At 37.8% G+C, this 13,291-nt stretch overlaps 1 protein-coding gene across 7 annotated transcripts in view; it reads left to right on the top strand.

Annotated features, from left to right (window-relative positions):
• Window positions 1–13,056, top strand: part of EBF1 (EBF transcription factor 1) — a 280,201-nt gene extending 267,145 nt beyond the window's left edge. For 4 of the 7 annotated variants that reach the window (XM_030503667.1, XM_030503666.1, XM_030503664.1 and 1 more), the window contains exons 14-16: window positions 329–508; window positions 4,125–4,319; window positions 9,855–13,056. In XM_030503667.1, coding sequence (XP_030359527.1) covers window positions 329–508; window positions 4,125–4,319; window positions 9,855–9,886 — 407 coding nt within the window. In that variant the 3' untranslated portion in view covers window positions 9,887–13,056. Of the gene's footprint in view, window positions 1–328; window positions 509–4,124; window positions 4,320–4,685; window positions 4,755–9,854 lie in introns of all 7 variants that reach the window. The other 3 variants (XM_030503663.1, XM_030503662.1, XM_030503660.1) reach the window with 1 other exon arrangement.
• The last annotated feature ends 235 nt before the right edge of the window (window positions 13,057–13,291 follow it).

Here is a 13,291-nt window from a genome sequence, read left to right as displayed (position 1 = left end):
TCCATTTCCTACAAACAGCTCTTTTAGAGTGAGTGTTCATATGTTACCCAGTGGTAATCTTTGCTTGAGGGCATGGGTTGCCTGAGGAGCTGTGCAGGCTGTAGCCTCCTTCCCACTTTGTGTGCCAATCAGCAATGACCTAGGCAGTAAGAGTTCACTGTTTAGGTTACCTGGTGGTAGTGGTGGGCAGTCTGGCCCTCCCCATGCACACCATGGCTGGACTAGGCTGCTGGCTTGGTAGCCCCGAGTTACTTGCTTGTAGCTGTTTGTATAAGAAACTGTTCTCGGGCTAATACCAATTTCTAAATATATTCCCTCCCCACAAAAGGTTTTACTCGCAACTCAAGCAGCGTGTCACCTCATGGCTATGTGCCAAGCACCACCCCTCAGCAGACAAATTATAACTCTGTCACAACAAGCATGAATGGCTATGGGAATGCTGGAATGTCAAATTTAGGCGGTTCTCCAACCTTCCTGAATGGATCTGCTGCCAATTCTCCCTATGCCAGTAAGTATTACATGGCTTTTCTGTGTTTTGCTCATTTTCATTAGAAGGAGACAGTGACTTTTCTGTGATACTCAATATTTAGTTTCTATTTTGAGCACTTGAAACAGAGCTTGGTCCTTTCTCTCCTCTCCAAGGCACTGACCTTTGAGGAATTCCAAAGACATTAGTGTTGTCAGCAATGCTCTTCTCTGCTTTTTTTGTTATTGTTATTAAGGAGGCTCATAAGAGCTTAAAAAGAATAATGTCTCTCATGATTTGGACTCATAATTTCATAACTTACCTTATACTCTGTAAATAAGAAACGTCCTCAACATTGCTAGAAAGCAGGGATGGCCTAAGTGACCTAATGTCCATTGGAGTGGGTCAGAAGTCAGATGTCAGTACACAACTTTTTGTTGTGGTGGATATGGAAGGAAGCTAATGATATTTGCTGCAGGAAAAATAATTTTTATCCAGCTGTAAGATATGAAGGGCAGAAAAGTTTACTATAATAAGACTGACATTTCCATAAGCTGCATGATGATGTTTCCAAGACCTCTGAGCAAATAATATGTTCATAACCTTTATAGATATTATGAATTACTAGTAGGCCTAATCTTGATTGCTTATACTCCATTTGCTTTGTAAGTAGGTATTACATTGGCTTCACTGAAAGCTTAGTATTAGTCAGTAAAATGTGACAATGGCTCTTAAGAGTTTGCGTTTTAGTGTCTGTACAGTGAATGCCACAAAGACATAAGTCATACAAATCATATATTCCATGGCATAAAGAGCTTATGGTCTACAGTGCCAGTTATGGAAATATTTATGTGTAGGACTAACCTTCTGCATTTGGAGATTAAAGGTTTAGTAACCTGTTTAAATATAAATACATTTCTGTTGGTAAAGGCCTATGAACCTCTTCTGTAGCTGCACACACAGTGCGCAGTCCCTATTCACATGAGAAAATTAAATGAATAGGACCTACCCAATTACATTGACATTACTCATGTGGTAGAAAGGATTCCACTGACATCTGTAGAAAGCCGCTAGCAGAATCAGGCCAGGTGGTCTTGTGATGTAAGTAGGTTTATAGGTTTATAGGCTGAGACCCTACTATGGACAGGACAAGCAGACTGCTGAACATACCAAGGTTTACACAGCATATCTTTATTTTAGTGCTGTAACAACAGAAATGAATTATTTTGAATTGCATTATTAGAGTTCAGAATTAAAAAGGGGATAGTAACCCTTTTCATCCAAGGCTTCTTAGCTGCTGCAAATTTAGAAGAAAATATTTAACCACATAACTAGTACTTAAAACCTGGGAATTGCTAACCAGTTATTATTTTTGTACTCTAATAATAATGTAACATGCAATGTTACAAAGTACCTTATTTATTAAGTTGAATTTACTGTCATAGAATCTGTGCACTCTGAATTCATAATATAACATGATTGATGGGACATCTCTTTTTGGAAGCAGATGCCAGTAATGCATTTAAAATACTCTAGCAGTGTATTATTTCATATTTATGAACTACGTTCTCTTCAGAATAGCACTTCGCTTTCCAGCCCTTGTTCTCTGTTCTAGTTATATTTTGGGAGGTTTTCTTGGTAGATCTGTCATTCTGCTAATGCCTAATCCATTGAATCTGAAAATGCTTCAATCATGACCTGAAAATTAAAAGGTAGCATTCTTAATTAAATCAATAAACTAATTGCTGTATAGTAGCAATTCAATTTAGGTGCTTTGATTGCTCTCCCTTAGCAAGTACTTCCAGACACAGAGTGACTTCAGACTAAGATTGTATCTGTCAGACTGTGAAACTTTGAACATTTAATTTCCATTAATTGATTTCCTCAGTGTTAACAAATATGATATCAGATTCTCAAATAAGAACTTAAATAGGGTGATTTTTATCTACGTAAATGCAAATAAAATAATAATTCAAAGCCCAGATGATAGGAATTTTACTCTATAATATGTAATTATTCATAGCCCCCTCACGTATATACGCAGTTTCTAAACAGGATGAAGAATGAAAGGATGGGCTCTTACCTTAGGTCCTTTCCTTTTTTGTTGTTGTTGTTGGATAAGAGGGAAACTGACAATACTGTCTGAATATAAAAATATTTGGCTTTATTTTCATGAAAACAAATTCACTTAATATCTCAGTGATAGGTACCAAAGATATTTCTCCAACTACATAGTAAAATAACAGTTTAAGGATATAGGTATTTAAACACTGAACCTCCTATATAGTTTGTGTCTTGGACAATCAGTTCAGTCCCTAAAATAAAGGAGAGCCTTACATCTACACTTATTTAGAAAAACTGAAGGCTCTCATTTTATTCAATCTTGTAGTTAAAGCCAGATGTCTATTTGGTGTATACCACTATGGCTTCATTGCTTAGCTATTCCAGCTGAGATTCCAGTCAATGGCTCTGAATAAGAATGTTGTATTGACTGTATTCAGACAGTGGTCATAGATCCTCTGGGAGAATTATTTGTCTTGAACATTATAAAACAGACTTTCATTTTTAAAAATCTCCATCTTGGGTGAGATATGAAATACCAGCTCCATTCCTGTGCATAAATACAATGGTCACAAGAGGAATATGGCTGGTTTTCATGTCACTGAGAATTCCTGGGAGGTGCTCACAGCAGAAACTTTCCCAAAGCTGTTGGATACAGGAAAGCTGGAGACTGACTTGTTTAGTTAAAACAGAGAAAGAATCTGTGGCCATTGTGAGGAAAGTTTAGTGGTTTCTCCCATCGGGAGATAAAAGAAAAGCATGATTTCTGTCAGTTATCTACACTTTCTTTTTGTGCAACAGACAGCCAAAGGAGAAAAAAACTTGTTAGAGCAGCAACCTCACTGTTTGCTGCATGCTGGACAGCCTCCATGTGTGTGTATATATATATATGTGCGTGCGTATATATATTCACAGCTTTTGGAATAATTCCGTTTAAACCCTAGTTCTTGCAGGGTTTGAGGGGAAAGAAACTCAACTATTTTTGCTAACTTTTGACAAGCAGGTCAACTGGGTCACTGCTAAGACCTCTACCTTCTGCAGGTTTGCTTGAAATCCCATAGGTCTTTTTGGAGTAATCTTGCTACAAGGAAAGCATGGCTTAAAATGCTGGTTTTGGAGGCTATTTAAAAACTCAAACCTTTCCAGGGTAAAAATGCCAGATCCAGATTTGTAGTCTAACTCTTCTTGCCGATCAGTTTTATAACCTTTGAGTTACCTACACAGTCTTCTATTCCCTCTTATCCATGTACACAAAAATGTCAACCACTAGAAAAGTTTGAAACAGGATGGCAGGACAGGGTTGTAATAAGAATAAAGATTTGCAGCAACAGAGAATTAAGGGATTGTTTAAGAACTCCTAGAATTACTGCTCCTGAACACCTGCAAAGCAAAACAGAACAAAACAAAATTTAACAAGTGGGTTTCCTGTAGTGATTGACCGCACTTTGTGAACAACCACATATCTAACTGCAGTAAAGGCCGTGGCATTGGTCTTGAAATTATACCCAGTGCATCCAAGCAGAATTGTCTGGTTTCTGCAGCCTGCTAATTATCTAATACTAAGGAATGTATTTTGGGGTGTCTTTTTTTCATCTAGTTGTGCCATCAAGTCCAACAATGGCCTCCTCCACTAGCCTCCCCTCAAACTGTAGCAGTTCCTCTGGAATTTTCTCCTTCTCACCAGCCAACATGGTTTCAGCAGTGAAACAGAAGAGTGCTTTTGCGCCTGTTGTGAGACCGCAAACTTCTCCTCCTCCCACCTGCACCAGCACCAATGGCAATAGCCTGCAAGGTAGGTGAAACCAAGTCTGGAGTACAGCTGGCTGCTTTCAAAACCATGAGTTCCAGGTAGCTTGTAAGGCTCTAAGCAACGCTGAGTTGTCAAAGGGGATTGAAGCCAATGGGGGATCCCTGGTGGTCTCTGTACTAAAGTTTTCTCCTGTAAAGAGTAACTGGACTCCACCACCAGCCCACCTAGTATCATGCAGGTGTTTGGCAACCACCCTATCTCTAACTTGACTAATACTGCTGAATTGAGAGGTTGTGTCTTTTAAAGCACAGACCTACTGTTATGATAAAAACAAGTAATATTTCAGCTTACTAATACCATCCTTTTTCTTTCTTTCCTCTCTTATTCCTTGTTGTCGTCCTTTATCAGACCAGTCTTTTGTGGACTCTAGCAAGTACTCCACTGCAGGGTCTCTCCAGGGGCTGGCCTTCTCCTGAAGTACGTCACTCAATCTTCCCTTCCTTTTTTTCCTTTGTCATAGTGCACTTGTGCAGAAATCCTACTGAAAGCAAATAGACTGTAACAGAGCTTGGCACAAACCTTTGCCTTTCAGGAATAAAAGACACATTACAAACTAACAGCAGCATTTCCCAGTTTAACTCATACCAGGACAAATATTAGTTTCCACTGATTAATGTACTTCTGTGCCAATTAATTCCATAAATGGCACAGGACCTTTTCGAAAGCCTATTCAACTGTTGGTATCAAGGGGCTGCTCCTTTTCTGCATCCCATCCTCTTTTATTGCAAAGTATTCCAGCATTAGCACCTAAATATGTTTTGAAGCATTGATGCAAGCCGAGAGAGTGACAGACAAAAGCTTGTCAAACCGAGGATGCTGCAAAGAGCAGCACTGCCCATTCCATTGTTTGGTTCAGGCTGTTTTACAACACTGTGCCTAAACCTTCCTGTGTAATTACCTCACTATGCATTAGTGTGCTGAGGGAGACATTTTCATGCTCACTTTAGAGTGAGGAGTTTCTATAAGCAGATGCAGCCAGCTGCCTCCAACTGTGCCAGAGGTGGGAAAGATTTTGTGGTATGCATTGTGCTTCCCCCAGACCTGAGGTCTGTTTTCCTTTCCACGTGCCTGTGGAAATTATCCAAAGTGCACTGAGCAGGGAATAAATTCATCATTTTTAAAGCCATGTTCAGGAAGAGCTGTGCAGAGCAGGGGGAGAATACTTCCGCAGACTCCACATGTCACTCTACAGCCTCTGGAAAGAGAAACGCTGGGCTTGCGGGCATAATGCTGATAGCACCATTAACAGCCAAAAAAATCTATATGCAACCTGCGTGGAAGGAATTCATTCATAAAAGCTGGGATTTATTGTGACTGAAGGAAAGCATTGTCCTCAGTGCATTTTACATTGGTGAATTGGAAGGAGGAATCCTTGCAGATGTGCACAGAGGCACACAGAAATTGTGAAAATAGTAGGAACATATAAGCAGAACTTCTGTTCAGGACTTCTTATAGATACAGGTTGCATCAGGAATAAAACACAACAAAATTTTCGGATGATCTGTAGTGTTTAGGAGATTAATTTTTGAGCATTTAGAAGATCTGGCACTGCCGACATGCTACAAATTTTAAAGTTAAAAATATTTCACCTCCAAATTCAAAAAATAAAAAAGGAGCTCAGAGTGCACTGCTAGAAGCTTTTGAACATGTTAATGTTTTTTTGCCTCTTCACCTCGTCCCAGCTTGCTGTTATGGGAGGAGAGAAAAAGCAAGTAACAGGAGAAAGCTTTTTCAGGCACTGTTTTTCCCTTTTACAAGATATAGAATTCTCAGATTCCACATACTCAGTTATGAAAAGCAATTATGGAATGAACTGAGAGCACCAGACAAAACTGGGGCTTGCTGATTGCCTCCTCATTATGTCACATCCACATCTGTAATGTCCAGAAACCACACAGATCTGAGTGTTTCCCCTAATTTTTTTTTTTTAGCAATTCAGTTTTCATAATAGGAACGAGACACCAAGAGATGGTTCATTTCTAGGTCATCATTGAACTTCTTGGTGAGTAAAAACCACACAGCCTTTAGTCCCATGCCTTCTGACACCACCTGAGGCTTGTAATAATCACTCAGAAATGCACTGCCTGTTGTGCCTTATTGCTTAAATAAACAACCATGTATAAGGAGGCTGTCTTATCTCTCTTGGGCTTCTGGATACATCAGAAAGCAATCAAGCTTTCCTTATGTAGCTTAGATATCAGCAGAACTCACTAAAACAACAGCTAGGCTTATCTGTTGTTCTCTTTGCCATGCAATTCTGTAAAACTCAAAATACATTATTTCTGTAATTTGCTAGCAGCAAATACAAATTAGTATATGATAGAAGAAATAGTGCCCATTGGTGGGAGTTTTTCTACTCTCTGCCTTCCGTTTTTGGAAATGGTGTGATCTCATACCTCCACTGTTTCCCACTGATATCTCTGTTTTCAGGATTAATAACATGCTACAGCTGAGAGAATTTGCATGACTAGATGTAGCACTTAAGGAATAAAAGTAAGTTGATATAAATGAAGACTTGGAAAGGATGGAAATATCAAAGCTTTTAGCAGAAAAGATATCATTTGCTTTGTAATTTAATTCAGAATTTCAGAGCTCTTCAAAAACTATAATGCTTTGAAAAAATGAGCTAAGATCTGCATCTGTACCATTTGTTTCCAATGGCAAAAGGTGCGTGGCTGATATGTAACTGCAGGGAAATGTCTAAGCCACGAAGGGAGGAGTTGCAATTATGTCAGCTTTATTTGGGTTCTTATCCAGGGTAGACAGCTGTGCTGTCCCAAGAGACAATTCTTGACCACTTTTTGGTGAAATTGATTTGGTTCTGATGAATCTTTTATCTTGAGAATTTTTTTGTTGGAATAATATTTTGACATTTTTCTGAAGTGTAGGTATTTTTTCTAAAGCAAAACAACATCTTGTTTTAAAGTTTTACTACATTTAGAATTTAAAAAGGGCCAGAAAGAACAAAATAGTGGAAGAAGTATGCACGGAAGATTAATTACCTATCTGACTCGGCTCAGTTGCACTCATCACATATAGGAAGACTCTACCCATTCCCATCTGCTCTACTCCTTGCTTATCTGAGCAGTAAAGGAGGGAACACTGTTGTCAATATTGCTTTTTTCTACACGGTAACTCACGTCCAAGCGCTGCAGTCCCACCCCTGTATTCTGCTAAATGACTGCCATCCAGAAATCTCCAAGTGCTTTAGCAATATGGATAAAAATTATTATATTTGGGTAAGAAACAGAAACAAATCAAATTCTTGATGAACTAGAAGGAGAACTGGAACAAAACCTGTGTCTCAGGTCTATGATCACGAGTCTTTCATATATCCAGATAGGGAAAATTACACTCCACCATTAGCTGCAAGTGGCTGACCAGAATTAGTCTGGTTGACTGTGTCCATTGCTGTCAATACCTATTTTAATGATTCCATAGACATCTGTGGTTCAGGGTTCATACCGTAGCCCACATGTGAGTGTGACCCATCCAAGAGCAGAGTAGGGAGCAACCACAACAGTGAGTGCTTGGATTTGCTTCATTTTCAGTTACATATTCCAAGGGGACAGCCCAATTGTGAGGATTCAGAACTTGTTATTTGAGAACTGCTGAAATAAAACCCTTTGAGAATTTTTTTTAAACAAGACTGATGTTGTTTCACCCAATGTTGATTAAATAGGCAAGGATTCTAAAAAAAAAAAAAAAAAATGCAATATTGAATTTATCCTTGATGAATATGATTTGAGATAAGGGAGACAGAATAGCCATGGATATAAGATGAAAATGCGCTCTCAGATTAGCTCCATGGTAGAGCCAAAAAAGCCCATGACAGGAAATACCTCAGCAAGGAACATCTAAGAAACAGTAGCGTTCTCTATGCTACTCACTTGACTGTCTTCCTATAGGGCTTAAAGCAGCTTAACTCACCTCTCTATCCCTTTTATCCTCATTCTCAGCTCCTTGAAGAGCTCTTCTGTGGAGCGGAAACAATCAGTACAGTGATTTCACATAAAACCATTGCTGAATGATAAATTCTAAGAATTGAAATGCTGCTGTATAGTCGCAACATGTCACCTCTGAGGATGGCCTGTTGCAAGCATGTGGATATGTTTTGCATTCTCGCCTTCTCCTCTCATTTTATTTCATTTAATCAGTGCAGTTTACTCGAGCTGTTCTCCCCTTGCTGATTAGACTTGTAATTCTTGCACATATGGTGGTGTTTGTGGAGAAAACATTTCCCTCCTCTCCCCCTCCAACCCCAAATCTGTGAGTCTTTTACTTTGGCTCTGTTCTTATCAAATAATTGCAGCTGTAATTAAAGCACAATGAATCAGCACCAGTCACAGGGTTGAGTTCTTCCTTAAGAAATTACATGTCCAGATGTCTGAGATGGCAGGCAGTTCTAGCATTTAAATAATGTGCCCATGAAGTGCCGCCAACCTGAAGGTGAATCTGTTTTCTACCTTTTGGCAAATAACCGTACAACTGGCATTTTAAAGATGCATTGTTGTTACAATTTTCATCATAAACTTGCATGACTACCTCCTGCAATGATGTGCTTGCTCACAGTATATCACTTGGAATGTCTGATCTGCAGAGTTCCTGGTAAATAGAGGGAGACCAAGCCAGAGGTCAAGCTACGTGGGAGACTGTACCTCTTGACTTTTATGAATGTCTTGTCTTTAAGAGACATGTGATGGTTTCATACAAAATGAGGTTAGGAAGCATAATAAAGAAATACTGATGATTCGACTTAGCCAACAAAGGAGAAGACAGTCTAAATCAACATTAACATACAACTCATTCAATGTAGTTGGTGGTGTCTGCTGCAAGTGTAATAAAACCATGAGACGCTGGTCTGCTAAACCTGCAGTTAAGGACATATTTCAATTTGAAAATTGAATTTGAGACTGTAAGTAAGTCCTTTTCTGAGCACCTGGAAATACATACATCAGTCCCAGGGTTAAACACTGAACTTGTAAGAGAAAACTGGCATAGGAGAATGGAGCACTGTTAGGGTGCCTAATGCAAGGAACACCCTAGCAGGTCTGTAATATTGGTGGCCTATGGGACTGCAGCCATTTTCTCATATATGGAACAAGTATCTGCTTTGCTTTTAAAAGAATAATAGAATGTGTGGCAATGGCTGGGCCAGGTTTAAGCCTCCTGAGTATTTTGAGATTTTGAAACTAAAATCAGAAAATTAAGTCGGGGTCTGATTCTCATATCAGGGGAAATGTTCTTTTTCTGCAAAATATCACTAATTGCAGCAAAGTAATTTGCAATTTAAACCGCTTTCTGATCAAAATGAGGGTTCCTGTGATTGCTGTGTACATTGTTGTGTCTACTCAATGATACTTATATATAAATGTAATTCACAGTACAGCTGAGGATGTTACTAGTAAATGTTTAAAATGTCTCTGAAGACCTTGAAAGTTGCTTGATAATGCATAAAAGTAACCTTTTTTCCCCATCTCTCTCTCCCCTCTCCCTCCTCCCCTTTCCTTCTGACAGCTATATCTGGCATGATTGTTCCCCCCATGTGAAAGAATTGCCTTGAAGAATTTTATTAATGAAGAGGTTGAATTCTGCTTCAGAGAGAATCTGATACAAGTCCCAGAGTGGAACTTTTTACTCAGGCCTTTTTAAAAATAAAAGAAAAAAAAAAAAAGAAATAAAGAAGGATCTTACAATAACTGCAGATTTTTAAACAAAACAAAAATCACCATCCTTGCAAATACTGAAATTAACAATCTCCAGTTGCAAGGTGTTGATTCAAGTTGTCCATCCCAAATACCTGGGAGATATATTTATTGTATGTTGATAAAAAATTCACTTTTTTTTGGGGGGGGGTGGAGGTGGGGGCTTGCTTTTATTTCCTTCTGGTTTTTGTGTTTTTTTAAGGCTTGATTTAACTCAACACCATTTGTCTTTTATAAATCATACAATTACACAAGGGACACTAGAGATGGAACTCCACATTTTTAATTTATGATTTTTTTTTTTTTTAAAGCTGTGTAAAGAAAAATAAAGTGGTGTCATTTACATACAAGTCTGTATGGGACAGAATAGAAGTGCCAGTTAGTTTTTCGTAGAAGAATTATGGCCATTTAATTAAGGGTCGGCTCATACAGGTTGCTTATCCAGTGGTGACTTGCTAATATGATGCATTTTTAATGTTCTAATTAAATAGATATCACTCCTTAGAAAGCTGGTATTTTTGGATGATGAGGGCGGCATGAGGGGTGGGATTAGTAACCTCTCTCTTTAATATCAGGCTAAATGATTGTGTAAATAATGCCACAAGAGAAGTGGGTTAAAGGGAAAGGAAGGGTGCAAATATCAAACACATTTCCTCTTGAGCTGAAAATTCAGTGCCTCTAGATAGAACGCTGAAACTGCAGGATTAGACGGGCATGGCTCTCTCTTTAGCTTATATATCAGACTCCTTCCAAATGAGTGGCCTTCTCGAAGTTTAATGTTACCTGAGCTGTGCATAAAATGCCATTTGGATTTTGCATAGCTGTCTAATGATGACACAGACTATGGCCATCCATCACATGTGGGGTGTTTTCAGCACAGCCCCACTCCCCTTGACCTATTTGTTGTTATGGGGCAGAATGAGACCAGACACGTCTGTGTTTCTGCATCCTCACAATCTAAAAGCACATATTTTCGTCAGCCTCTCACTAGGATTGTTCCTGTATCAGTCGACCCTCTCAGTTTGTATCATAATATATTAAGCAACAGGTAACTGCTTTTGAATAATAAATGGAAACATGAGTTTGGGGGTGGGGGTAGGGCTGTTAGGAAGGTTTCAAATCAAACCCATAGCTTCTGTTTTACAAAAATTTTGCTATTATTATCTGGGAAGTGTTCTTAAAAACTATTAGTCAAAGAGGCAGCAAAGCTCTGAAGATGCATTACCTGATATTTTTTCTTTGCTGTTGTGTTTTGTATGTAGTTATAAATACTGTAGATTTTTTGTGATTTTTTGCCAAAGTTGTTGTTCTATTTATACATTTTAATGTCTTAAGACAGTTTTTCAATATCACAAAGAATTTTACTGCATATTTTGCAAAAAGAGCTCACTACCTTTAGCTTGCACATACTTGCAAAATTAATTAAAGAAAAAAAAGCGCTTTTTTGTTTCTGTTTTTTGTTTGTTTGTTTTACAGGGGATTTTGTAAGATATCCATATAAATAATGTATTTATCTTTGGAATTTGTACATTGCTTTTTTTCCCCTACCAAGTTTATTTTATTGTGTATGTTTGCTATGTGAAAAGTGCTGATTTGTTTGGTCATTCACCGTTGTATTAGCTGTTTAAATGTGATTTAAAAACATTTCATTTATAGGGTTTTTTTTTTAGTATTGTTTAAAACCATGCTTCCATTTTTTTTTTTAATTTCCACCCAAAAGCCATTGTCTATTTTTGTATTATTTGTAAGTTAAGAAGTTTTTTCCAATATATGGCAAAAAGTAGCATATTATTCTTGTAGCATTTAGTTATGTAGATTTTAAAAGAAATGTATCCTTTGCTTTTGAGGCTTAACAAAAACTAATGCTGTTTTACTCTATCAATATGCATGGGATTTCTCCTCTTTGGAGTGACGCATTTTTGTGCATTAAATATGGGGAGAAACTTCATAGAACTCAATGAAAATACTTTCTTTCTTAAGTCTGCTTGTATATTTCTCTGTCTTTCACATAAATATAAACCAGCAGATTGGATGCCTTAACAATGCAAATCATATTCATTTCACTTGTACATTGTACTGTGCACCAGAACTGTCAATCATCACTAACATTCTAAGAAAAAAAAAAAAAAGGAATTGAAAAGCACAAAAGAACTGTTTTGTTACCTTAAAACAATATAACTTTTTTCTAGTCGAGCAAGAAATCATTTACAACGATGCTGCAACTGTGCATGCTTCCTGTATGAATTTTGCAATGGTTTTCACTAGAATGTCACAGTGTGATCTTTGGGGGAAGGGAAGAAAACAGGATTATTTTTTTTTTTTCCATGGTGAGAAAATAAAAAGAAGAAAAAACTGGAAAATGTGAGAGACATCAATTTATTGCTTCTCTGTATTCCAAGCGATTTATTCTAATTCACATAGTAAGCAACAGCACGACAATGTAATCAAATTTAAAGCCATATTTTGTCCAGTGACACCATCAATTACTCTTGTAGAGCTCCACTCAAAGTCATAGCAATTTCGACACCAGTGTTAGCCATTGATGTTTGTAGTCTTCTGCGCCAGTGTCCAAAGACCCTTTGACAATGTGCATAATTTGTTTTGTTGCAGCTATTTATAGTGATCTGATGGATGGGAATTTATAAAAAATCTCCCCGGCACCACCCTTATCTTTTACAAAGTAAAAGATGCAGCTGTTTACAGAATATGGCTTTAAGTGGAAACATTCAGATTTCAGTTTTAACAAGGCGAAGCTTCACAATGACTGGATTGCATAAAGTATGCCTATTTCCTCACAGTTGTACTAGGATGCAGCTAAAAAGAAGTCATCTCTGAAACTACTAACCTTTCACCTTCTTATCTAAATCTTTTTGAATAGACACACACACTGTACAGTTCTATTGTTAGAGAAACTAACTACTGTAGAGATTGTTATAATTTTTTTGCAGAAATTCAAGCTGTAAAAACTTTTCAACTTTCACAATATTTAATTAAAGTTACTTCCTGTCTGTGAATACAGCTCCTAGTTGTGTGGTTATTTTCCTGCTTCTGCTGGCTAGTAGGTGAGGAAAAATAAAATATAGAAGCCACAGGCTACTGAGTTGTCTTTCTGAAATTAAGGAGAAGCAGAAATTAATGGAATTACACAGTGAAACATGGTGAATGCTGGTGCACTGAAACTCCTCCTCCCCCATCACTAATGGATTTCAAAGGATCCTCACTCATAATGCTGAATGTTCATCCTGTTAC

This window comes from Strigops habroptila, chromosome 12, assembly GCF_004027225.2.
Source record: "Strigops habroptila isolate Jane chromosome 12, bStrHab1.2.pri, whole genome shotgun sequence".
NCBI classification, from domain to species: Eukaryota; Metazoa; Chordata; class Aves; order Psittaciformes; family Psittacidae; genus Strigops; species Strigops habroptila.
The sequence above is the reverse complement of the archived record's forward strand: the minus strand, read 5'-3'. Positions and strand labels throughout refer to the sequence as shown.